This window comes from Carassius gibelio, chromosome A7 (genome assembly GCF_023724105.1).
Source record: "Carassius gibelio isolate Cgi1373 ecotype wild population from Czech Republic chromosome A7, carGib1.2-hapl.c, whole genome shotgun sequence".
NCBI lineage: Eukaryota > Metazoa > Chordata > Actinopteri > Cypriniformes > Cyprinidae > Carassius > Carassius gibelio.
The window spans coordinates 36,736,723-36,760,694 of record NC_068377.1 but is presented as its reverse complement, the minus strand read 5'-3'; the positions used below and the strand labels follow the sequence as shown (position 1 = coordinate 36,760,694).

Below are 23,972 nucleotides of genomic sequence, written 5' to 3'. Positions count from 1 at the left end.
GGTTAGACCTCAGCGGATTAAAGAATGAACTAAAGATATTTGCAAAGTCTCTTCATTACAGGAACACCCAGAAACACATATGCTTGTTTTTGCTGTTAGAATAAGACCCTCATCCTTTTTTTTATTCTGTTTTATCTTATAATGTGATTATTGTTATTTCTTATTCATCTTTTTTTATTTCTATTTGGCTTTATCAACACTAATAATATGTGTTCAGTTGTTGAAATGTGCCGTAAAGGTTTGTGATTGAAATTTATACCTTAATAAATAAAATAAAAAAACACTGGCCAGACACACTGATCTATGGTGTATATATGATTTATAGATCAGTGCCCAGACATCAACATTGCTCGAGATATAAAAGAAATCTAGAAGTCCATCATGTTTATCAATCCTTTTGTACATAATATCACACAAGCCCTGTGCGTTTTACTTACACTGCACCTTACAACAGCGTCCGTTTGTCATTTTAGCGATGATAAGATAAAATGACCTGAGTTTAAGTTTGAAGAACTCCCGGCGATGCCATCTTGAAGTTTTTAAGTGGAGGTGATGTATTTCCTGTTCTACAGTGGAGCTCAACTCACCCATGGTGTGCAACCTGACCCTTCTCAGTTTAGGTCTTTATTTTATCAATATTCAAAAACAAATTACAACTTTTTATTAAGGATACAAACGTCTCTTAACACGGTTAGTCGCACTAGCTGTTCTTAAGTTAGTCAAAAGTTGTATTTTTTAACATTAGTTAATGCACTGTGAAGTGAACGAACAAGAAAAAACAACGAACAGCTGTATTTATTCACAAAGTTTAATAGATACTGTATCAAATGTATTGCTCATATTTAATATTAGTTAATACATCTGTGTCAACAAATGAAACCTTATTGTAAAGTGTTACCCTAGAAAACTAGATTTTGCATATGTCAAAAGAGGCTTTTTTGTTGTTGTTGTTGTTTATATTTAACTGATGAATAAAACTAGTTAACTTGCCACTGTGTGCAAGCATTAACAAATGGAAGTAGATAATTTATTTATATCACAGGTCATTCACTGATTGAAAGGGTAAAGGAAATGTATTTTCCATATGTACATTATTGTTATCAAATTTAACATATTACATGATTAGACATGCCTATATAGCATCAAAAACAGTTAGGAAATATGAAGTTGTAGAAATTGCTGCCTCTGTAGGACATTTACAGTTTACAGATGTTCAGATTTTGTAGGTTTTGTGCCTGATGAGGCCTATATCACTTGAGAGTTACTGTTTTAGATGAAAGATGGAAACTAATAAATAAACGTCTCTAACATGTCAGTCTTTAACTTAAGGCATTTTCTGACTGTGTGTCAAACATTTAAAGCTCATTCAGCCAGTCTCTGAGTAAATGCATCACACTGACAGGAATCAATGATTATAAACCCGAAGATCCAAGCAGCATCACAGTCAAATCAGACAACAAGAAGGCAGGAAACATGACAATATCAGAATCAGAATCAGAATCAGAATGAGCTTTATTGCCAGGTATGTTTACACATACGAGGAATTTGTTTTCGTGACAGAAGCTCCGCAGTACAACAGAATGACAGCGACAGAACATAAAACACATAATAAAAGAATAAAAAATACAAATAAGTAGATAGTGAATGACAATATACAAATGACAATTGTAGGCAGGTATATTACAAAATGAAGTTATGTATGTACATATATATTGTGTGCAAAATTTAAGTGTATACTAAGTATGTGTGTTAGATAAATAAAGTGTGTGTGTATATAAATATAAAGTGTAGTGTGTTCGCCGTTATTATCAGCTGTTCATAAGATGGATTGCCTGAGGGAAGAAACTGGTCCTGTGTCTGGTCGTTCTAGTGCTCAGTGCTCTGTAGCGTCGACCAGATGGCAACAGTTCAAAGAGGGAGTGTGCTGGATGTGAGGGGTCCAGAGTGATTTTGACAGCCCTTTTTCTCACTGTGGATAAGTACAGTTCTTGAATAGATGGGAGAGTTGAACCGATGATTCGCTCAGCAGTCCGGACTACTCTCTGTAGTCTTCTGAGGTCAGATTTAGAAGCTGAGCTGAACCAGACAGTTACTGAAGTGCAGAGGATGGATTCAATGATGGTGGAGTAGAACTGTTTCAGCAGCTCCTGTGGCAGGTTTAACTTCCTCAGCTGGCGAAGGAAGTACAACCTCTGCTGGGCCTTTTTCACAATGGAGTCAATGTGAATGCCCCACTTCAGGTCCTGAGAGATGGTGGTTCCCAGGAACCTGAATGACTCCACTGCAGTCACAGGGCTGTTCATGATGGTGAGTGGGGGGAGTGCAGGGGGGTTTCTCCTGAAGTCCACGATCATCTCCACTGTTTTGAGCGTGTTAAGCTCCAGGTTGTTGAGACTGCACCAGACAGCCAGCTCTTTTACCTCCTTTCTGTAAGCAGACTCGTCACTGTCCTGAATGAGGCCGATGAGTGTGGTGTCGTCTGCAAACTTCAGGAGCTTGACAGAGGGGTCCTTAGATGTGCAATCATTAGTGTACAGGGAGAAGAGCAGTGGGGAGAGAACGCAGCCCTGGGGAGCTCCGGTGCTGATTGTACGGGTGCTGGATGTGTATTTTCCCAGCCTCACTAGCTGCTGCCTGTCTGTCAGGAAGCTGTTGATCCACTGACAGACGGAGGTGGGCACGGAGAGCTGATTTAGTTTGGGCAGGAGGAGGTTTGGGATGATCGTGTTGAAGGCCGAGCTGAAGTCCACATACAGGATCCTCACATAAGTCCCCGGTCTGTCTAGGTGTTGCAGAACATAATGCAGTCCAATGTTTACTGCATCGTCCACAGACCTGTTTGCTCTGTAGGCAAACTGAAGAGGATCCAGCAAGGGCCCAGTGATGTCCTTCAGGTGGCCCAGCACCAGTTTTTCAAATGACTTCATGACTACAGACGTTAGAGCCACAGGCCTGTAGTCATTTAGTCCTGTAATTTTGGGTTTCTTAGGGATGGGGATGATGGTGGAACGTTTGAAGCATGAAGGGACTTCACACAGCTCCAGCGATCTGTTGAAGATCTGTGTGAAGATGGGGGCCAGCTGGTCAGCACAGGATTTCAGACAGGCTGGTGTAACACAATCTGGGCCTGGTGCTTTTTTGCTTTTCTGCTTCCGGAAGACCTGGCGCACCGCATCCTCGCTGATCTGAATTGCAGGTGCCCCACCTGAGAGGGGGGATGCAGGAGGTGTGAATGGTGAGAGTGCTTGATTGGAGAGGTGTTCAGGATGGGTTGCAGGAGCTGTTAATGGTGTGAACGGTAGTTTGGAGAGGCATTCGGGGCTGGTTGCAGGAGTTGTGAAGGGTGTGAATGGTTGTGTGGGGAGGCGTTCAGGGCAGGTGATGGGTGTTCTTTCAAACCTGCAGTAAAACTCGTTCAGATCGTCTGCCAGTCGTTGATTCTCTACGGTGCTGGGGGGTGGTGTCTTGTAATTGGTGATCTTCTTTAGACTTTTCCACACTGATGCGGAGTCGTTGGAAGTGAACTGAGTCCTTATTTTTTCAGAATAATTCCTCTTTGCCACTTTGATCTCCTTTTCCAATGTGTATTTAGCCTGTTTATACAAGACATTGTCCCCCTTCACGTAAGCATCTTCTTTGGCCTGACGGAGCTGTCTGAGTTTTGCAGTGAACCACGGTTTGTCATTATTGTAAAGTAGTTGAGTCTTTGTAGGAATACACATATCCTCACAGAAACTGATATATGAGGTTATGGTCTCTGTGAGTTCATCCAGATCGGTGGCATCAGCTTCAAAAACACTGCAATCAGTGAGGTCAAAACAAGATTGTAAATCCTGCTCTGCTTCATTAGTCCATCTTTTTACAGTCCTTGATACAGGTTTAGCTGATTTTAGTTTCTGCCTGTAGGACGGTATAAGATGAACCAGAAGGTGATCAGAACGTCCCAAAGCTGCTCGTGGAACAGAGTGAAATGCATCCTTTATTGTGGTGTAACAGTGATCCAATATATTACTGTCTCTTGTGGGACATGTAACATGCTGTCTGTATTTTGGCAGTTCACGGGACAGATTGGCTTTATTAAAGTCCCCGAGAATGATTAAAAACAGAGTCCGGGTGTTGTTGTTCTGTCTCTGTGATCTGATCAGCGAGTTTCTGTAAAGCTGAGCTCACATGCGCTTGCGGAGGGATGTAAACACTGACCAGAATGAACGAGTGAAACTCCCGCGGCGAATAGAACGGCTTGCAGTTAATGAAGAGTGTTTCGAGATTTGAGCAGCACGTCTTCTTTAACACAGTTACATCTGTACACCACCGTTCATTGATGTAAAAGCATGTCCCGCTGCCGCGCAATTTCCCAGTTGATTCTGATTCGCGATCCGCTCTAAACAGCTGAAAGTATCAAATAAAGGTTACAGTTTAGATGGTTCGACAGATATTTTTAAACAAGTAGTTTAAACAAAGGATATTAATTTATATGACGAGATTAAGGATAAATGTTGTTTTGGATTAATTCTGATTCTAGTTCCAGAGATCATCATGTCATTTCTGTATTTAAGGCACACATCATCACCAAAGACTGGATAAAAACAGGTCAGCACCCACAGCGACTGTCAGAGGCCTGAAAGCGGAAGACTGTCATCCAATTGTACTTGTAGATGTTGCAATACAATATAGTCCCACAATAGCAACGCTTTCCCACATACTTTGCTATTCTAATTGTGCTTTTGTCCGTATTAGTAGCAGTGTGTAGCAATTTATTTAAGTTTTATAGCATCATTGTGATAACATAGTCATTCGCAAACCTACAAGCTGAACCACTATAGTGAAACCATCCTTACATTTTCATGGGACTGACAAACCTGGTATTGATTTAATGTTATGTAATAATATCACATTTGTTATATATATGAAATACAGAAAGATCTCAGTTGTGTATACCCCCCTATACACACAGATGCACAAGATGACAACAGCAGATGATAAATCACTCACACTGACCCCCAGTCACTAACACATCTCACATTCTCCTTTTGCACGGATGAATTCTGGTTAAAGTGGCCATGGACCAGACATGATTCAGATACCCAAAACAGATGGTTGCAAAATCATTCAGAAATGTACGCAACATCTGTGACTTCATAACTTCCCTTTTTTCACATTCTGAGGCAGTCAACAGCATTTAGTCAAAATGACCTTATTTGAGCAGTCTGACGATAGGTTTAAAACGATCCGCTAAAAGTAACGAATTAGATCCAGCACTAAAATACATCCCTTCTCATTCAGTCTGATGTAGTTTTGCATCCCTTGCTAACAAATCATCAGTATAAAGTCAATAAACATGAGTTGTGTATGTTTTTATAATTAATACAGAAACAATGTTTCATTGATGAGCTTACTGAATATATACAAAACTCAATATTCTAACAAAATATAGACTGAAACTATTGCCAGGGGTATTTAGTATACAAACGTATAGCCATATAACCCTTTTGGCAAATTATACTTTGTGTGTGTGTGTGTGTGTGTGTGTGTGTGTGTGTGTGTGTACTTGTTTTTCTATTCTGGTGGGGACTTAAACCTGAATACACACAGACTCATGACTAATTGAGGTCCCCACGGGTAAACAAGCTAATAAATTACACAGAATGAAGTTTCTTGAAAATCTAAAAATGCAGAAAGTTTCCTGTGAGGGTTAGGTTTAGGGGTAGGGTTGGTGTAGGGCGATAGAAGATACGGTCTGTACAGTATAAAAAACATTACGCCTATGGAGAGTCCCCACAAGGATAGCTGACCAGACATGTGTGTGTGTGTGTGTGTAAAGGATCTTCCATATTCTCAGGATGACACATTTTATTTGCTTATAGGAAGTGTTAGAGTGGGTATAAAACAGCCAGTGTGTTTGACTGTGTATCATTAATAGATCAGTATGGAGCTCAGTCTACTTCCTCTAATGCTCTGTGAGTATAATTTTCTTATTTTGTGTAATGATGTGGTGCATCAGTGTTCATCTGTATTTTATTTTCTTATGTATTTAATGTTTTCATTCATGCTGCTATTAATCTTAGTATCTAATCCAGTTCATGATATCTGTGTGTGAAAGTGAATTATACTCATGTGCTGCATCTATCTCAGACAGATCAGTGTATTTATTATTTATCATGTTCTGAAAGTTTGTTTTCTTCAGTAGATCTTCACCAGCAGCTAGTACATCTTTATCTTTACTTGTGGTGTGATGTGGTGACATGAAGTAATGATGAAGAAATGATGGCATGCAACATATGATTTGCAATTCATTTTCTGTGTTATTTCAATTGTATGATGACAGCATCGCATTGATATTCTTAGTTATGCACACAGATGTTGTCTTCACTCTTCCTCTTTAACCCTCGATCATTCTGCTAATTCTTGACATCCTCCATTATTGATAGATCTGAAAGGATAGAGATAGATTGAGCTGATTTGATTAACTAGAGATGATAGAAAGAGATGAGTTGAGCTGATCAGTTCTTCTCATTATCAATATACAATTGGTCTAAAATCTGTTGTACCAAAAACCCATTGAAACTGCTTGTAGATTGTCTTCGATAAAAGATAATTAATCTCTCAAAGGTTTAATCAGTGTAAACTATTCAAACGGTGATTTAAACAGTTTTCTTGTGAAATTCCTTTCAAAGGTTTTGACATATATTCATGTTGTTCTATTTAGAAGCAACTAAATCTAATAATTAATCAGTAAATATCTTTTCACTTTTCAGTGCTGATTTTAAACGTTCACCCTGCACACACCCAAGGTGATTTATATATTTCTTCAAGTATTCACACATATAATGCATATAAATTATGATCAAAAGTATAATAACATGTTAAGAAGGGCTTTTATTTACACAGAAAAAAAATCTGTTGTAAATAAATTGAGTTTATTGTTCTCTTCATTCAGGGCAAGTGGCTTCATTGGCACACAACAGTAAGTGCTTCCAATGTACAGTATTTCACCATTCCTGGACAAAGACAAGAAATAAACACTGATACATGTGTAGATTATTGTGACTTATTTAGATGTTTCACCAAAACTTCTGTTTGATATGTTCTTATAGAGGCAACTAAACCTCGTCTGACTGTTGATGATAAACCATCACAGATATTCAGAGGAGATACTGTCAAACTCGAATGTAAAATCAAAGGGGAGGATTGGACATACACATTTCAGTGTGGAGATAAACCGCACAACTCTAAAGATGAAGATGAGTTCAAGATCACTGTAGAGCTCACAAAGTCCTGCAAGTGTAAAGCCTGCAGACGATCAGTCTGCTCTGAATGGAGTAATGCTGTGAATCTGACTGTTTCAGGTGAGTGATCATCAATGATACACGTCAGGATCTTGCTCCGATGCATAAACAATTTATTGACTCCAAATGATAAAAAAACCGACTAGTAATCATTTCTAGATTCTGCATTTTAGACCGACTGAATGTTAATTGTGTTTGCTTAATCTCAATACATGACATTAACTAACCACATAGTGTGAATTATATTATACATGTTACTGCCATATGGACAATTGTCTGATAATAAAATACTTCCTATAGTGTTAACAATGGAAGTTGAGAACCGAAATGAGTTCAGCATCCAATTGAGGAGCCAAGTCTCACAGGATTTATATCTGCATGTGTCGTCTTTAAGAGACCTCTCATGTAAGAAGAGCATAAAACAGCCATACAATTATATTACTCATAATGACAAAGGAAATAAGATGACGGGAGAGGCAAAATTAAGAAACATTTAATATAAATAACAGAAATCATAAGCAGTGATAGATGATGACTCAGGATTATATTGTTAAATATTTACAGATCCCAATGTAACTGTAAAGCCCCAGAGTTCAGTGTTCACTGGAGACACAGTTACTCTGATCTGTGATGTGAGACGGTCAACTGGACGGACAATTTACTGGTTCAAAGACTTTAAGAGAATAAAAGCTGATTCTGAAACAGTAACACTGAGAGAAGTTAAAGTCTCTGATGGAGGAAGATATGCATGTGCTGTACAAAATAAAACCACACAAAGCCAAGGAGTCGTGCTAACAGTAAGAGGTCAGTGCTGTTTTTACTGATTTAGAGTTTACAATAATATTATGAAGATTAATGTCCCCCATTAACAAAGTTTTTTTTTAAAAAGCGGAACCAAGAATTGATCAGTTGAAATCATGTTTAATATAATGTGCATCGATTTAAGTTCTGCTACTTATTTACTGTATATTATATGTAGTAAATCTGCAGATAAAAAAAAACAAACAAACAAAAACTATTTTAATGAATACATGAGTTTAATTGAGGCTAAAACGTGTCACAATCAAAGTACAGATTAACAAAATGATTAATTTGACCTACTGACCTTTTATTTTAAAACATCAGAATCTTCAGGAATAGAATTTTCAAAAGCTGGACTGATCGCAGGACTGAGTGTCACATTTCTGCTCATTTTCGCTCTGGTCTTGCTGTGGTGCTGCAAACACAAAGGTTCATCTCATCTCTTTAAATCAGCATAGACTATTCATACAGACTATCCCAACTATAATGAACCTTGAAAGCTTTTTATGGTTAAAGGGGTCATATGACGTTTGATAAAAAAAGAAAATTATTTTGTTTAATGTAATGTGTAATTTGGTGTAATGCAATGTATTTTATGCGGTTTAAGGTAAAAAATCCACCTACTGTACATTATTGTTTCTCTTCTATGCCCCGCCTTTCTGAAATGCGTAGATTTTACAAAGCTCATTGTTGTGATAAGCGAGGTGTGCTCTGATTGGCCAGCTATCCAGTGCATTGTAATTGGCCGAATACCTCAAGCATGTGACGGAAATGTTAAGCCCCTTCCCATACTATGATGCTGTCTCCCTTCACGATCAGACAAAACCATTAAAACCCATTACAAATGAGCCATTTGTAGCATCCAGTAGGAACATAATTACTAATTATAAGGATTTATATAGTGTTTTTACGTGTTGTGTATCTACACTACACTACTTAAAACTCGTCTTTGTGGCAAATTCTTTAAATATGAAAACTTACTCACAGGCTGTTTGTCAGCATTATTTGCCACAACATGACATGGTAGGCTACTCTCACAGGAAAGAGTCCTCATCCTCCATAAAATGCACTGCACACATCTGAATATTTGGGTTGAACAGTAATGGAACCAGGGCTGGTTTGATAATTTGGCATGCCGGGCATTTTCCCAGTGAACTGACTCGACTAAAACAAAACTTTTTTTGCTGACAACCATGACGCATGGACAGCAAGCAGCCAGTGGCCCATTAGTTTGTCTCCTGTATTGACAGTGTAAACATTCAATCACAATGTGCTATAGATGAAGCGATGAAGTATTTCACTCCACCTATATAAAGATCGCATTAACCCTACTTCTTCCTCGTCAGTTTTTCCCACATTTACACAGCAGCTTTATCAAGAACAGGCTTGCTCTGTGTAATGCAGGCCCAAGAGCCAGGCAGGAGAAGGTGAAGAGAGCTGAACTGGCCAAGTGCTTGATAGGGACTCGCAAAGCATATAGGCATATAAACTTATCCTAATGTGTGACCTTGAGTGTAGAATACATAAACACTTTTCAATTAAACAAAGTGTGTTAATAGAGGTTTCCATGGGCCAATGCAAATAAAAAAATACAGGATATTATCGAACCTGATGTTTTATTCTTATTCAAAACAAGATGTGATGAGTGTGATGCATAGGCTAAATACATACAATACCAGTCAAAAAAATGTTAAACAGTAAGGAAGATCAAATAGAAAGATCCAAAGATCAGCATTTTTTATTTTTATTTTTTTTTTATTCTTCTTTGGGAGGGGGGGTGATAGAAATTAATACTTTTATTTAGCAAGGATGCTTTAATCTGATCAAAAGTTACGATAAAGACAATGTTACAGAAAAAAATCTGATTACTTTTTTCAGATATTATAAATGATTTCTGAAGGATCATGTGACTGGAGTGATGATGCTAACATTTAAGCTTTGAAGTAGCAGGAATAAATTACATTGTATATGTTTATATCCTGAAGTGGTGGTGGGCCTCCTGGACCAAAAAAATTCCTCTCAGTCCAGCCCTGTTCTGGAAAGGTGTTGGAAATACAACTTAACCAGTGATTTCTAGTTGTGCCCTGTTTTGGAAGACCAAAGTAGTTTTGCTTTCACAAAGAAATGCACAGCATCTCCACAACATGGTGGTTTAAATGGGGGTATGTTTACATTTTAGGATGGAGTGGACGAGCCTTAACTTTTATAAAGAATATCTCTTAGAGTTTGAGACTTTAGTCTTTGCAACTTTAGGGATCTTACCTATTTACAAATATATTGTAACACTCCAAAGAGAAAGGAACTTGAAAACACATCATATGACCCCTTTAAAGATAATTTTATATTAATATCTTTCATAATCTGAGGACAGGAAAACAGTTTGTGAATCATTCCTGAGGTTTCTCTGTGTTTAAGTAGGTGCAGAATCTCCATGTTCCTCTACTGACCATCAGCCGCAAAACATCAAACAGACATCAGAACAGAAGACGAGTGGACAAACACCACCGCAGTCCGGTCAGTCTCAGTCATTACCCAGAAATACTCACAATCTCTTTAAATTAATAGCAGTAATGTTTTTGTTTGTTGGTAAATATATGTGTTAGATACATACAAATAGATTACTTATTTAGAAACGAGTTCTTTGGTTTAAATGAATTAATTTTATCATGGACTACAAAATAGCCATAAGTTTAAGACAAAAAAAACGCAGTAAATAACCAACTGAAAAACAAAAAAACTGAAAAATAGAGGAAAAATCTCTCACATGGTCACGGTGCTACTATGAGGCAGCATGGAAACAAGGAGACCAGAAGTACATCAGACTTTCATTGAATCAAGGGAACCAGGAAAACACACGTAGCAGAAGACAATCAACAAGTAGAACTAACAAACACTAACTGAAAAGACTGGGGCTTTTAAAAACATGATAACGAGGGACTAAGGAGATACACCTGGAATCAAATTAACAATCAACATTATGGAGAAACTAAGTCACATGGAGCAAAACACACAAAACAAGGAACAGAGTCTGACATTACTCCCCCTCCCAGAAGTCACATCCTCGTGCCACGTGATATTCAATGGGGTGGGGGGTTGGGCCCTCTGGAGGTCCCTCAGGACAGACATAAGACGGTGGGACTCCAGAGCGTTACCCATTAAAGGTGCCATGGCGCATCAGGAGGATCGGGAGGCCATGGCGGATCCACCTCCAAGGTTGTGGCCCCAGCCCAAAATACTTGGGGGGAGTTACAGGGCTGACTTCAGGGCCTGGAGCCCTCCCCGAGCTTAACTGGGGATCTGAATCCCTCCCTGGGCTACACAAGGAATCATGAGCCCTCCCTGGGTTTAATTGGGGGTCAGGATCCCTCCCTGAGCTTAAAGGCACAGCGAGGCAGTATCAAGGACCTGGTACTGGATTGAGCTCGGAGGCTGGAGCCAACACGGGAGCAGCTGGTGGGCTTACCATAGGAGTGGTCGGTGGGTTAGAGTGCTGAACAACTAACGAACTTGACTTCTGTGAAGCCAGCGCACATGGCCAGCGCACTAGAGTTTGGTGCGGCCTGCGAACTTGACTCAAGAATGGAAGGGTTCCAGCAGAAGGGCTCTGGATCAGGAACAGAGGTGCTCCAGACACCAGATGACTGCCCCCTTCCAATTGAGGTTGGTGGTGTCTGGGAACTCTGTGGGTTGATGGTACGTCATCCCGAGCCAGAAACAGGGAGAAAAGAATGAGAAAACAAAACACTTTTAAAAAAAGATGGAAAGCAAACATGGGTAGAAGGGGTGCTACTGTAAGGGAGCATGGAGCAAAGAACGAGGAGACGAGAAGTACATCAACACAGGAGATTTTCACTGAATCAAGGGAACCAGGAAGACACACATAGCAGAAGACATCAACACAAGTAGAACTAACAAACACTAACAGAAAGGACTGGGGCTTTTAAACAAAGGAAAACGGGGGACTAAGAAGACACGCATGGAATCAAATTAACAATCAACTTGAGGTCACATGGAGCAAAACACACACAAAATATGGAACAAAGTCTGACACTCATTCATTTTTTTTTTTTAATGCAGATACCATATATGGACCTTCTTATGTGTCCTATGCAAAGATTGACCTGAAATCCATGAATGAAATTAAGGAGAAAAAGAAAGACCAAGGTATGAAACCAAACCTGCTGAGATGTATTTGCAGTTGTTTGTTGTAATAAAATACATTAAAATAAATGCATGTAAGATATATTTTAAATAACTCTTGTCATCTGTTAGGAAAGGAGAGTTGTGACACTGTTTACTCCAAACTGAAGATTAAAGGTGAAGTAAACTAAAAACAATGTAAAATATCATAATATAAAGCAATTACAAAGATGCATGTTTTATACTTAATTCATTTGTATAATTCCAGGTTCTGTTGCTTGATCTATATGATGAATACTCAACTTTAATCAACAATGGAAATCAAAAATGTACCAAAAGTTGGTGATTTGGATACATTACCCTAATTATTAAGAATATTGTTTTAATTATCAATCATATCATGCATATATTCATAATCCATGACATTTTAAAACAAGATTTGTTTCACCACAACACATGATTCTTATAACTGCTGATACAGTACCACTGGGTGCATATTCATTCATCTTACATAACTGTTACATTACTAATATGCATATGAATATTTTAAGAAAATAGCAATAGGCCTATGTTCACATGTTTATATTAACCACAGAGCTTCCTCAAGCATCAAGGTCAGTTTATGACACAGTTGTTTTAAGATTTCTTTTGGTGATTTCAAATATTAAATTGTATCCTAAGCTTAGTGAACAGTTTTTGAGAAATTGATGTTTACCCATTCAAAGAGATAGGCCTGGATGCCTGAGAGGCGTTTCAGAGATGGCAGCTGAGTGACATGACTTGTCTTAAAGAGACTTTGATCACTGCTGTTCATAAGCACCATCTGCTGTCATAGAGTGAATCTGCATCTCATTCAGCTTGTCTGCTGTTTCATTCAGCTGTTTTATGTAGTATAGTTTCACAAAACTAAAGTCAGACCATTCTGTTTTTGCTTCAAATTTCGAAATTATACAGTCTAATTTAGATTAAAGACTACTCATGCTGCATGTATGCTGCATCTTTGTTTGGCTCCAGTGGTTGCCTCTAATTTTAAATAGAAAGAGTAAAGATTTTGTGCAACTTACTTGTTTAATTTGGGGTTTGTTTCAAATTTTTAATTTAGTTTTGTTATATTTCAATTTAACAAAGAAACGTGCAGCAATGTCCAAATAAAACAGCACCTTTTCATTCAATGTATGATTTCTTCAATCTCATTTTGTTAAAAAACTAAATGGTGAGAACAGTTGACTGAATCATTACATCCATACTTATTACAAACCAGCTTGTTTTTATTTTTATATTATGTATACAGAAGTTCTTAATGAGAATTATTTTTGTCACCGTTACAGTGTTTAGTGTTTTAGAAAGGCTCTTGACCATTGACTATTTAACATAACTTTTTCTCACTCCTGTAAATATGTGTTTATTAGACACATTTATTAAGACAAAAAATAAAATTATTAAATAAAATTGCTGTGTTTATGATGATATCTGATAAATTTCATTCAGGTAAGACTCTTATTATGTGGGATAACAATAATGCTACTAATTCTTGTGATAATTCAGTATCTCTGAAATATAGCGCAGTTGTGATAATTGGATAATCTGCAAAATATAAAAAATACAATTTGGACAAAGTTTTCAACAACTGCATTTTGACACACACAGACATCAAGAATCAGCATATGAAACTCAACAGTGTTGACAATCAACACAATATACATCTAAGATATACATCATAATCTCAGATCATCACAAAACAAGCAACTAAAGTCATGATAAAACAGGAAAAATAAAAGCAAATAATATGAATTCAAAAGAGTGAGACAATTTGGCTTTATAATTTATTCATGCCAGAATGCATGCTGGGAGACATGAATATGTTTTTGTACTATGATAGCCCCCATCATGCACTGCAGCAGGAAGCCTTTCATTTGACTGCCACCATTGTTGAGATTCATACGCTGACTCTTAACGTCTCTGTTCGTCTGAAAAACTCTTGCAAAATTTCTGTGTACATTCAGTTTTTTTTAATCATCAGGATTTTTGGGTTGTCATGACACTGCTGGGTCTCAAGCTGTAGTTTCACAAGGTTACTGTTTTATTTTTTATATTTATATATCTTTACATTTTCTCTATATGGCATTTTTAATAAGTTTCAAGAGTCTTATTCTGTTCACCAAAGATAAATGTGAATTTCCTGTTTGTGCTGCCCGTAAAAACCACATTATATGCGGTTATATGCATTAATCACATGCCCTTCATCAGCTAAATACATTACAGTCTAGACTCTAGTACTTAGTTTCATTATGAGCTTAAATCTGGGATGTCAAATCCTTCTCCTGGAGGGCTGGAGTTTTGCAAAGTTTAGCTTCAACCATCTTCAATACAACTTCCTGGAAGTTTCTACTGAAACTGAAGACCTTGGTTACTTTGGTTCAGGTGTGTTTAATCAGAGTTGAACTCAACTCTGCAGGATAGTGGTCCTCCGAGAACAGGTTTGGACACCCCTGCCTTAAATGAAATAGAAGGCCGTCAACATATAACAAATTATCAAAATAACTACTTTGCAATTGCCTTTATTTTACAAAAATAAAACTGTTTAGTATCACATTATAATTTACATCTTCATTCCTAACTAAACAGTTGTCAACCCAGAGAAAGTGTGTAATACAACAGACAATTATGTTCAGAACAGCGTATAATCACCATTTGTTCAGTATACTGTGCACAGTATGCTATATTTTTTTTTATCTTATTTTTTATTTGCCAAACCACACACTACATAAGATAAAGAATGCTACAATCAAGTAATTGCATTCAACTTGACTTTTAATTTCCAGTGTAAGGAATGAACTAGCGACTATATGTGCTGTGATTTTTTTAACCCCAAATTTTCATAATTTTTTTTAATCAAAATTACACATTTTTTCAGAGATGACAACTCAGCTCAATGCTACTTGCTGAATGAAACATGCTTCACAATGAGGTCACAGGACAACAACATGGGACTGTTTGAAATGTATATCATTGCACTTCTAAAAATAAAGATTATTTATTGCTATTGATAGTTCTGTGAAGAATATTTCCATTCCACAAATGTTCTTTAAAGGTTCTTCATATTATTAAATATTCTTTACACTAAATTTTTTTAAAGAGTTTAAAAGTTCTTTGGGGTACCAAAAATGATTCTTCCACTGTATTGCTAAGAAAACCTCCTTTTTTGTGTATTGAATATACTGTTTCACAAAATAGCATGTTGCAAACAGCATATACTGCATCCACCAATGAATCCTCAAAACCATCTATTCACTATTGAAAACACAAAATTTACATTAAATATTTTTTTCTCTCTCACAAAGGTCTTTAATCTCAGCTGAAGTGACGTCTCAGGCATGTACAGTATGTGTGTGTTTGTGTCATATCTCTCCCAGTTTGCAGTAAACCGTGTTCATTGGTTCTGAATCGTGTTCTGCTGCCTGGTGAACTGTAGCTTTTACTTCAATAGCTCTGTCGTGTCCAGATTGGAGTTGCTCCTGATTGTTTCTCTTCACCGCCGCACTGTCTACTTGACAAGCCTTGGTCTGAGAAAGACACAAACCAGCAAATAAACAGGTCACACAGAGTTTCACTGCATCTAAACAGATCAGAGGACATTGATTCAAATTACAGTCTCACTATTCAGTAAGATATTGCGTACATGCCGTGATGGAGTGTCATAGATGGTTTCTACTTTGTTGCTGACAGTGTTGTTTGTCGGAGAGGTCAGGGATGTGGACGGCTTTTGCACCGTGCTGTAGATCGTCTCATGATGCTGTTGAATCACAACATGACTGGACTGATACAGAGAGAACATACAGTTTAAAAATAAAATAAAACTAGAGTCATGATAAATAATTCTGCTCTGAGAGAGAATTATACCTGCGGATGAATCTTTGAACACCTCCTACTCATGACAAATACTGCAATGGAAACCAGAAACAAAGCCAATAAAACACCAACACCAATGATGATAATGTTCTGAGTGCTGAGTGACGATGGGGAGTGCAAATCACTTTGCAGCTTTTCATTACCTGAAGATAAATATAATAACACATTTTAGAAAAAGAAACAACAACAAAACAACTATTTAAACTTGGTACAGCATAATATCTTGGCACTAAATAAGCAAATAGCCAAGCCAACATCAGCTCCTCATCAACAGCGATCATAACGGAGATGGAGCATTATTAATCATGAAGCAGAAGACCACACACTTCAGACACATCTTAGAATAGCTTCAAAGACAACAGCCATATTGTCCCAATCTGCAACCGGTGAGAAACTGATGGCTTTAACCCCCAATTATTGTCGAAATCCGAAAATTAAAAATCAATAAAATACAATAAATGCAGAATATGGAAGTTATTGATGCACCTTAAAAAATATCTTCGCTCCACCAAGAAAACACTTCTGGAGCCACCAGTGCTGGTCACGTTTAGCAGTTTGGCCACAGGATAGTTCACATATTGTAACGATATAAACAATGAACTTAATGCCAATTGCTAACCAGTCAACAGGCTCCGTTTTTGCCTTAGTACATAATCATGCACTTATAAAGCCACAGAAACACTTCACTATAGCACATGGAGGAAATGATTATAAACTTGTGATGTAAACACCCCTCTGTTTCTTCCTTCTGTCTTTCTTTCATAAGAATTCAGAGGGGGTTTTCATGAACACATATTCACAGATGTGACAGCTAATAAAACTCATGCTCGTTACTCATCCAGTTTGCATAAAGTATGAAATCCCAAACCTGATTTAGGATGAATGCAAGTACAAACAGTGTGAAACATGTCACAAGATGAGTATTAAATAAAATTCCTGCTTACACATAATAACTTTGGTAGTCTGAGAATGATTCTTGCTCACGTGGTTGCTGGCGTGGCACTGGATGTTGTCCACTGATGTGACGATGACAGTGATGTTAATGGAGGATGTAGTTTCTTGTTTCTTTGCACAGAGACTTTGGTTGCACCCAAACATGGCCCAGCTGCCATCAGTCGAACAATTTACTGTCGCCTGACACGCTGCAGCAGATGAATTAGAGTCATATTGACTCACTTTGATTACAGGCTCAGAGACAGTGTCTGGAAAATACACCACAGATGAGTTAGCAGCAACATCTGAGCTAAGATATTGAATTATAGATCATCTAAAAAGCATTCAGTGTAAATGAGATGGCTAGATCTTACTCTCCACTGTAAGTGTGAATGCAGTCAGAATTTTATCCTCAAAGAACGAAAGGGCCTCATATTGTCCACTGTCATTTTGATGAAGGTCTTGTATGGTCAAAGACCAGTCTGAGGTGTTCAAGCTCATTCGATTACTATATATAGGAGAAACTCCCTGTGAGTTTGCAAGCAACTCTTGCCTGTTGAATCGTCTCCATACTGGTTTTTGCACATGTGACTGATTTCTGGGACTGATGCTCAGTTGGATCGAGCTTCCTTTCAATCCATAACGATTCTCTTGGCAATCAGCAACAAAACCTGCATGAATGAAAATTTTATTTGACTAAGCTGTCTATAATGATTAGGATTTTTGTGTTTTTGGAAGATGCCTCTTCTGCTCACCCATTCTGCATTTAATTGTGTGTGTGTATATATATATATATATATATATATATATATATATATATATATATATATATATATATATGGCTGCACTCTAAGAAAAAAAGTACAAAGGCTGTCACTGGGGCTGTAGCCTACCTTTGCAAAAGGTCCACTTCTGTACCATTTTTACCCCAAAAGTGTGTATATTGGTAGCATAAAGCTACATATCGCTCTCTAAAATGCACATAGCTTTTGAAAAAATGCCACCCCAGTAACAGCTGTTGTGTCTTTATTTCTGAGAGTGTACTTCTGATGCTCAATGCCTTCATTGTAAAGGAAAATCAGGTTATAAATTCTTACAAATATATTTTTTGTCTTCTACAGATGGAAGAAATTTATTTGGGTTTGGAACAACACAAACTATGAAAACTATCCCTTCAGTAATTATGTTTAAGAAGAACCTATAAGGGAAATCTTTTGACTGTTTTAAGCTGGGGAACTTTTCATAAAACAGATACGTACCTAAACTGAAGCAAAAAATCCACCGCAGAATGAGTTTCATAGCTGTCAGCTTGTTTTTGAAGACTGAAAAAAGATACTAGACTTCCTGTTTAACAGCTGCTGGCGAGAAACAGGAAAGAAACAGAAAAGTGAACATCAGCAGTGCGGTTCTTCTGCAAAACTACGTTTACAAACAGAGCTGAAAATGAAGCAATCTAAATGAATGTGTAATTCTACCTCAACCAACTTTCTTATAATAACTTCTTATTTCCACAATAGCCTCAGACTTCTGTAAACCTCAGCAAACTAGAAAATGAGCAATTACTGTAGATATATGTGACCCAGTCTGTGAAATCAAGTCTTAAAATCTAATTATGAGATAATAGGCATCAAAGTTTGATTTCAATCATTAATTTCAGTATAATTTCAATCTTTTACATGGCCTTATGCTCGTTTATTGGCCGGTTAACAGCATGTTCACCGCTGAACACGACTCCAGCGTCTTTACGGTATCTTATCATGCAAACCAATGGTTGTGTGGAGTATTATAGAAAAGTTTAGATGTTATTTAATGTATGAAGTAAAGAAAAAAACCTAGTAATATAGTACAAATGTATAAACTCATTAGCTGGGTTAAATGAACTACCCAGTCTGCTGGGTAAAGCTGGGCTCTGTCCTATATTTACCCAGCCCTTGGGTTAACCAGAATATTGACTAGAGTCAGTATTAAAGATACAAAGGTTATATTTTCACAGAATGTTATACATCTTTATGAAGGATGATTTTACTGTATGTAGAAAATAGTAAATCACACACACACAAAAAAAGACTTTAGCTGGGTTTCTACAGGCAGGGTCACATATGTGGGTGTTCACGGGTGGGCGGCTGGGTGTGTGTGCAGTTAGCAGAGCATATCAGCGTAACTTTTCACCTAATCTGGTGGAAAGTTTGAATCTCTTATGTTGTTTTTCAGTGTTGTTTTCACAATGAGTCACAGAAAGCAGAAAAGATCATCTCCGCCAACACACACACATACAGACAAACAATTGTATAACTCACATGGAATTATTATAATTAAAGTCTTGCCTACTCAATCTACACCATGAGCACATATAATAGATTCTAAATTAAATCTTAAAGATCATGAATTAGTGCTATAAGTTAAGCAAATGTTTACATTTCTACCCCTTTAATACAGAGATAAGCAGATAAGACCACAAACAACCGAACCTCCTTAACCGGGGAACACTTTCTTTAACCAGTCATTACAACTTTAATGTAAACAAAAAAACAACTGACATGTGGTCAAAAGTGCACATCACTAGTGTTAAATCTAGAATTACAGACCTGAAAACATTGCGCATTCAGAAACAGCTGTGCACAGTTATAAAAACTATTTCTATTTTATAATGAATTCAAATGAAACTGAATGTGCTTGCATTTAAATGTCACTCATTACATGTCAAATGAATAAAAGCAAGAAATTGGTCCCATACTAAAACAAGTTCTTACCTGCAAGCTCTGTTGTAGTAAATGTGTTAAACAGGATGAGACGCAGTGGTGTTCAGCTCTCAAAATCTGTCTTCCCTTTCATTTGCATTTGCATGATTTACCCCACAGTATGAAAGTTATGTCATACGGAAACTATGATTAATACATCACAATGTACTGCAACAGCTATCTATCCATCTATCTATCTATCTATCTATCTATCTATCTATCTATCTATCTATCTATCTATCTACCCAATTCATCTTTGAAAATAATTTTTCCCCCTAAATGGTACATATGAGTACTTTAAAAGCACACATAAGTACCTAAAGTGGACCTATTACTTTACTTTTAAAATTATGTTTAGTACTTTACATGTGCATAGTACCTTAAAAGTAAATATTAGTACCATGAAGTTCATATTATCACCTTAAAAGTAAATGTTAATACTTAGTACATACTATAATAGTATGTGTGACTACCACAAAAGTATTGTATTTGTGTGTTAAGAATATTCACAATTATTGTCTTTTATTTGAACAGTTTTTTATTTTTTTAACAAGTATCTCAAGGGTTTCTATTTTCCTACTTCAGATGTAATTGTGTAGTGTTTGCTCCAGGCCAGCAGGGGCAGTGTCGGGTGACAGGTTTACTGTAGCTGTGTGAGTTGTGAGGTCCTCGTTACTGCCGAGAGCTCGAACTGATGTCTCCTCATTTCTCTACGGTTTTACAGGTGGGTAAATGTACAAAAACAACTCAGAGTTAGAGTTTAGCTTTGCTGAAATGTATGTGGGATATGAGTGGACTGTTTTAGCGAAATAATTTTCATTAGGGTCTGTTTCTGATTTAGTTTGAAACGAGTTTGAGATGAAAGGGCAAAGTCCGATTGAGTAATGGCCGACTGATAACGGGCACATAGAGAGAAAGTTAGCTCAACACACACACTGTCCCATGCACAGATGCACATGAAGATATTTTTTTGAGATTGCAATACTAAACGATATGTTTAGCTCACTGTATGTTAGTTCCCCACCATTGGTTGGTAATGTTTTTGCTTAGTGAGTGTAGAAAAAAATGGTTACAGTTTAAAATGAAGTTTAAAGTTATATTTGAGGCACTTTATTAGTTCTGAGCATGATTTAGCAGGACAGTATTGACATGATACTAGGGATGGGCATGATTAATCGACGATCGATAATTGATCGTTAAGATTTTCCTCGATCATGTTAATTTGTTATCGATTAATCTAAAGCATTTTTTTTTTATCTAATGCAGGTTGCGTTGCGTAGTGCGAGTCTTCAAGCAATTAAATGAATTTCACTGTGTGGCAGCAATTAAATATTTTACCACCATGGGGCAATATTTGACACCCTACTCGGTTATCTGTGATCTTCCGTTTTGATTTCAAAGAATAATCATGAAGATGTCACGGCGAAGTGTGGCGTGGGACCATTTTGATTTAAAAAGCGAACTAGTTAACTGCAAACATTGCGATGCCGTGTTTAAGTAGCTACAACACGGCCACGACTCAAATGATGTACCTATGCATCCCGGCAATTTTTCATGAGGCTTTAACCCTTTCGAGTCGATTAACGCATATATGCGTTTTGAGTCATTTTCTCCTGATAACCCCTGATAAATTACACTCTCAGTTTTAATCGTACAGATAAGAGCAATACATCAATCGAATCTGTAAAGGGTCTAGTTTTTTTTTTTTGGATACAGACATAATAACAAAAAACCTTTGTGCACTTATAAAATAAAGATAACAAACAAGGTGCGCTGTCTACAGTCTTTGTCTCCGCTGATCGTCATGTACAAACATTTCATTAAAATGAACCGTAACTCCGTGAATACTCAACGAAGAGACATGAGAGAGATATCTATAGAAAGCCTGGAATGTCTACTTTTAAACTAAACAAGTGCTTCCGAAAAACAAATATTCTGAGATAAAGTAATCCATATGAAAACAACGCAATGTCTGTTTTTCATATCTTCCTTCATTATATTTAATGTGACCACGCCCCCGCGCTGAACTCGCTATTCAGATTCAAACTGAAGCGCGCGGCTTGAATACGCCCACACAGAAGAAAAGGCAGCGAGACTGTTCTTCAAGTTTTTATTTTATTTTACTGTTTGCTTCGCGATGAGAGGACTAAGACATAATTCACCCCAAAAAGATGTGATGTGGTTGATGATTTGAGAAATGGATTTCCTCAGAAAAAAGAATGAAGCACTTTATTCAGACTCAAAACGCATATATGCGTTAATCGACTCGAAAGGGTTAAGAACGCCTGCTAGCAGCTGCAGGTTCCGCTACTTTAGAGCACTGCATATGCACGCGGATATATGTTCGGTTTGCCTGAACGTAGTTTAACTGTCTGCCACAAGTTGATCTTGTAATAAAGGTCTCACCGAGGAAAAACACGCTGTATTTTTGTATTCATTGCATTTTTTTATTATAAAAATTAAATAATTAATTATATTATAAAAATATTAATGATTAATCGATAGTCGATCGTTAATTCTCCCGACGATCGACTAAGAAAATTTAATCGAATGCCCATCCCTACATGATACTGATAAAATACTGTGAATGGAAGTTTCTGAGTATCTTAAAAATAGCTGGTGAATATTACCATTGTCTTTACATTTAATTTTGATAAATAGTGTGAAATACAAGCACGAAAAGTAAGTGAACATAGCTTTTGTGTACTGAGAGTTTATTTTATTATTGATTTTGTATTGACATGAACACTGAAAATTCATTGTAATGTTAAAAAAAAAAGATTGAATATGTAATATGTGAAACATAAAATGACTGTTATAGAGATGTGGGCCCAGTTCCCAAAAACTTTCTTATCTCTAAGTAGTTCTTAACCTCTCTCTTAACCTTATGGCATGATTCCAGCCACGTTCGTACGCTAAGTATATCTTCTATAAGTCACACATTCGTAAAGGTTGGTCTGGACCATTCGTAAGTTCTCTCTTAGCGTTGTTTGAGTTCAAGACGCTGTGCAGAGTAGTCTTTAGAAATCAGCACAGTGCAGTACAAGTCAAACTATGGTATGTTGACAATATTGTGGCTCAACAATGATTTTATGTTATGGACATTTTAAGACTAAAAATATGTTCGCAATGGGTCCGTGTATCTTTTGGTCATTCGATTTTCTATTTAAAAATAAATAAAGATTAATGAGAAACGGTTTGATTTTCATTTTTTCGTTTTGTTTAAGAAACGGAAAACGAAAATTTAGCTGGATTTTTCGTATTTTTGTTTGTGGGTAAAAAATCAGATTATGCTTTAATATTTGTTTGAATGTGTGGGCGGCGCTGAAACGCCCCTTTCATCCCTTCTGTACTGCACCGACAAGCGGCAACCACAAGCTCAGTTAATTTTCACCAGGAGAGAAGCGGCAGACAGCAGAGTTTATTAATCCTGCCAATTCTTTGCTAGTGGTGCTTGCAAGATAAAATAATAATAATAATAATAATAAATTAAATTCATAATAAAATAAAAAAATAATATTATATTTTTCCTGCTGCTGCAGTTATTGACAAAGCAGACTTGACAACTTTATTCATAAAACACCATTTGAATTTTACTTTAGCCTGTGATCTACAACGACATGGAATAAAATATAGGCCTACTACAAATTTTTTGCCTACTTATTTTATTCTAGACCATTCATAAAAAAAAATTAAATGGGAAAAATCCAACCCCACATTTATAATAAAATTTATATTAATACAAGTTAAGTTTTCCCCATAATTAGTCTACTTTAAATGTTTTAATTATAGGCTAAAGGCTACTTAGAATTATGAACTGAATTCACGAATTCTGTAGATGACCGAATGAATATAGTGATGGTGTGACATCATTGCAGATAATGAGTTCAGACGGGAAACACTGCACCTCTCGTTGGTTTCATTTGAATTACATAGGCCTAAATATAAAATTATTATTATATTATTCTATTTAAATGGCTTATTTTAAAAGTAGACATCCAGCAAGTCCAGCAAGACATGGTTCGTCTGATGCATGAGCCTGGTTCATTTCTGACGTTTCAGAAAGAAGTTAATGTAGACCGAGATTGCAGAAAGCAAATCCTGTTGAGTTTTCATGTTATTTAGGGTGTCTTACGACCCAAACTGATGGAGCTGAAGCTCTTTC

General features: G+C 36.9%; 2 protein-coding genes across 5 annotated transcripts in view; one reads left to right on the top strand and one right to left on the bottom strand.

Annotated features, from left to right (window-relative positions):
- Window positions 1–13,843, top strand: part of LOC128017439 (low affinity immunoglobulin gamma Fc region receptor II-like) — a 33,212-nt gene extending 19,369 nt beyond the window's left edge. For both annotated transcript variants that reach the window (XM_052602838.1, XM_052602837.1), the window contains exons 5-9: window positions 8,427–8,516; window positions 10,506–10,601; window positions 12,165–12,251; window positions 12,360–12,404; window positions 12,496–13,843. In XM_052602838.1, the coding sequence (XP_052458798.1) occupies window positions 8,427–8,516; window positions 10,506–10,601; window positions 12,165–12,251; window positions 12,360–12,404; window positions 12,496–12,509 (332 nt within the window). In that variant the 3' untranslated portion in view covers window positions 12,510–13,843. The remainder of the gene's footprint in view (window positions 1–8,426; window positions 8,517–10,505; window positions 10,602–12,164; window positions 12,252–12,359; window positions 12,405–12,495) is intronic.
- A 926-nt stretch (window positions 13,844–14,769) lies between these two features.
- LOC128017438 (uncharacterized) lies at window positions 14,770–19,880 on the bottom strand. Of its 3 annotated transcripts, none has more exons than XM_052602836.1 (7): window positions 19,820–19,880; window positions 18,329–18,424; window positions 17,444–17,740; window positions 17,081–17,338; window positions 16,128–16,279; window positions 15,911–16,044; window positions 14,770–15,790 (listed from the first exon to the last, which is right to left on the bottom strand). In XM_052602836.1, the coding sequence occupies exons 2-7, from the start codon at window positions 18,366–18,368 to the stop codon at window positions 15,772–15,774; spliced, it is 900 nt and encodes a 299-aa protein (XP_052458796.1). In that variant the 5' UTR covers window positions 18,369–18,424; window positions 19,820–19,880; the 3' UTR covers window positions 14,770–15,771. The 3 variants fall into 3 exon arrangements, with proteins under 3 accessions (XP_052458796.1, XP_052458794.1, XP_052458795.1); XM_052602834.1 differs by having other exon boundaries at window positions 15,907–16,044; window positions 19,820–19,875; XM_052602835.1 differs by having other exon boundaries at window positions 15,907–16,044; window positions 18,329–18,427; window positions 19,820–19,845.
- Between the last annotated feature and the right edge of the window lie 4,092 nt (window positions 19,881–23,972).

Bases quoted from the DNA above. Each gene is read 5' to 3' on its own strand.
- LOC128017438 (XM_052602834.1), bottom strand. From the start codon at position 18,368: ATGAAACTCATTCTGCGGTGGATTTTTTGCTTCAGTTTAG. The intron at 17,741-18,328 runs GTACGTATCTGT...TCATTCATGCAG, and splicing joins GATTTTTTGCTTCAGTTTAG to GTTTTGTTGCTGATTGCCAA. The intron at 17,339-17,443 runs GTAAGATCTAGC...TGTATTTTCCAG, and splicing joins ATTCACACTTACAGTGGAGA to ACACTGTCTCTGAGCCTGTA.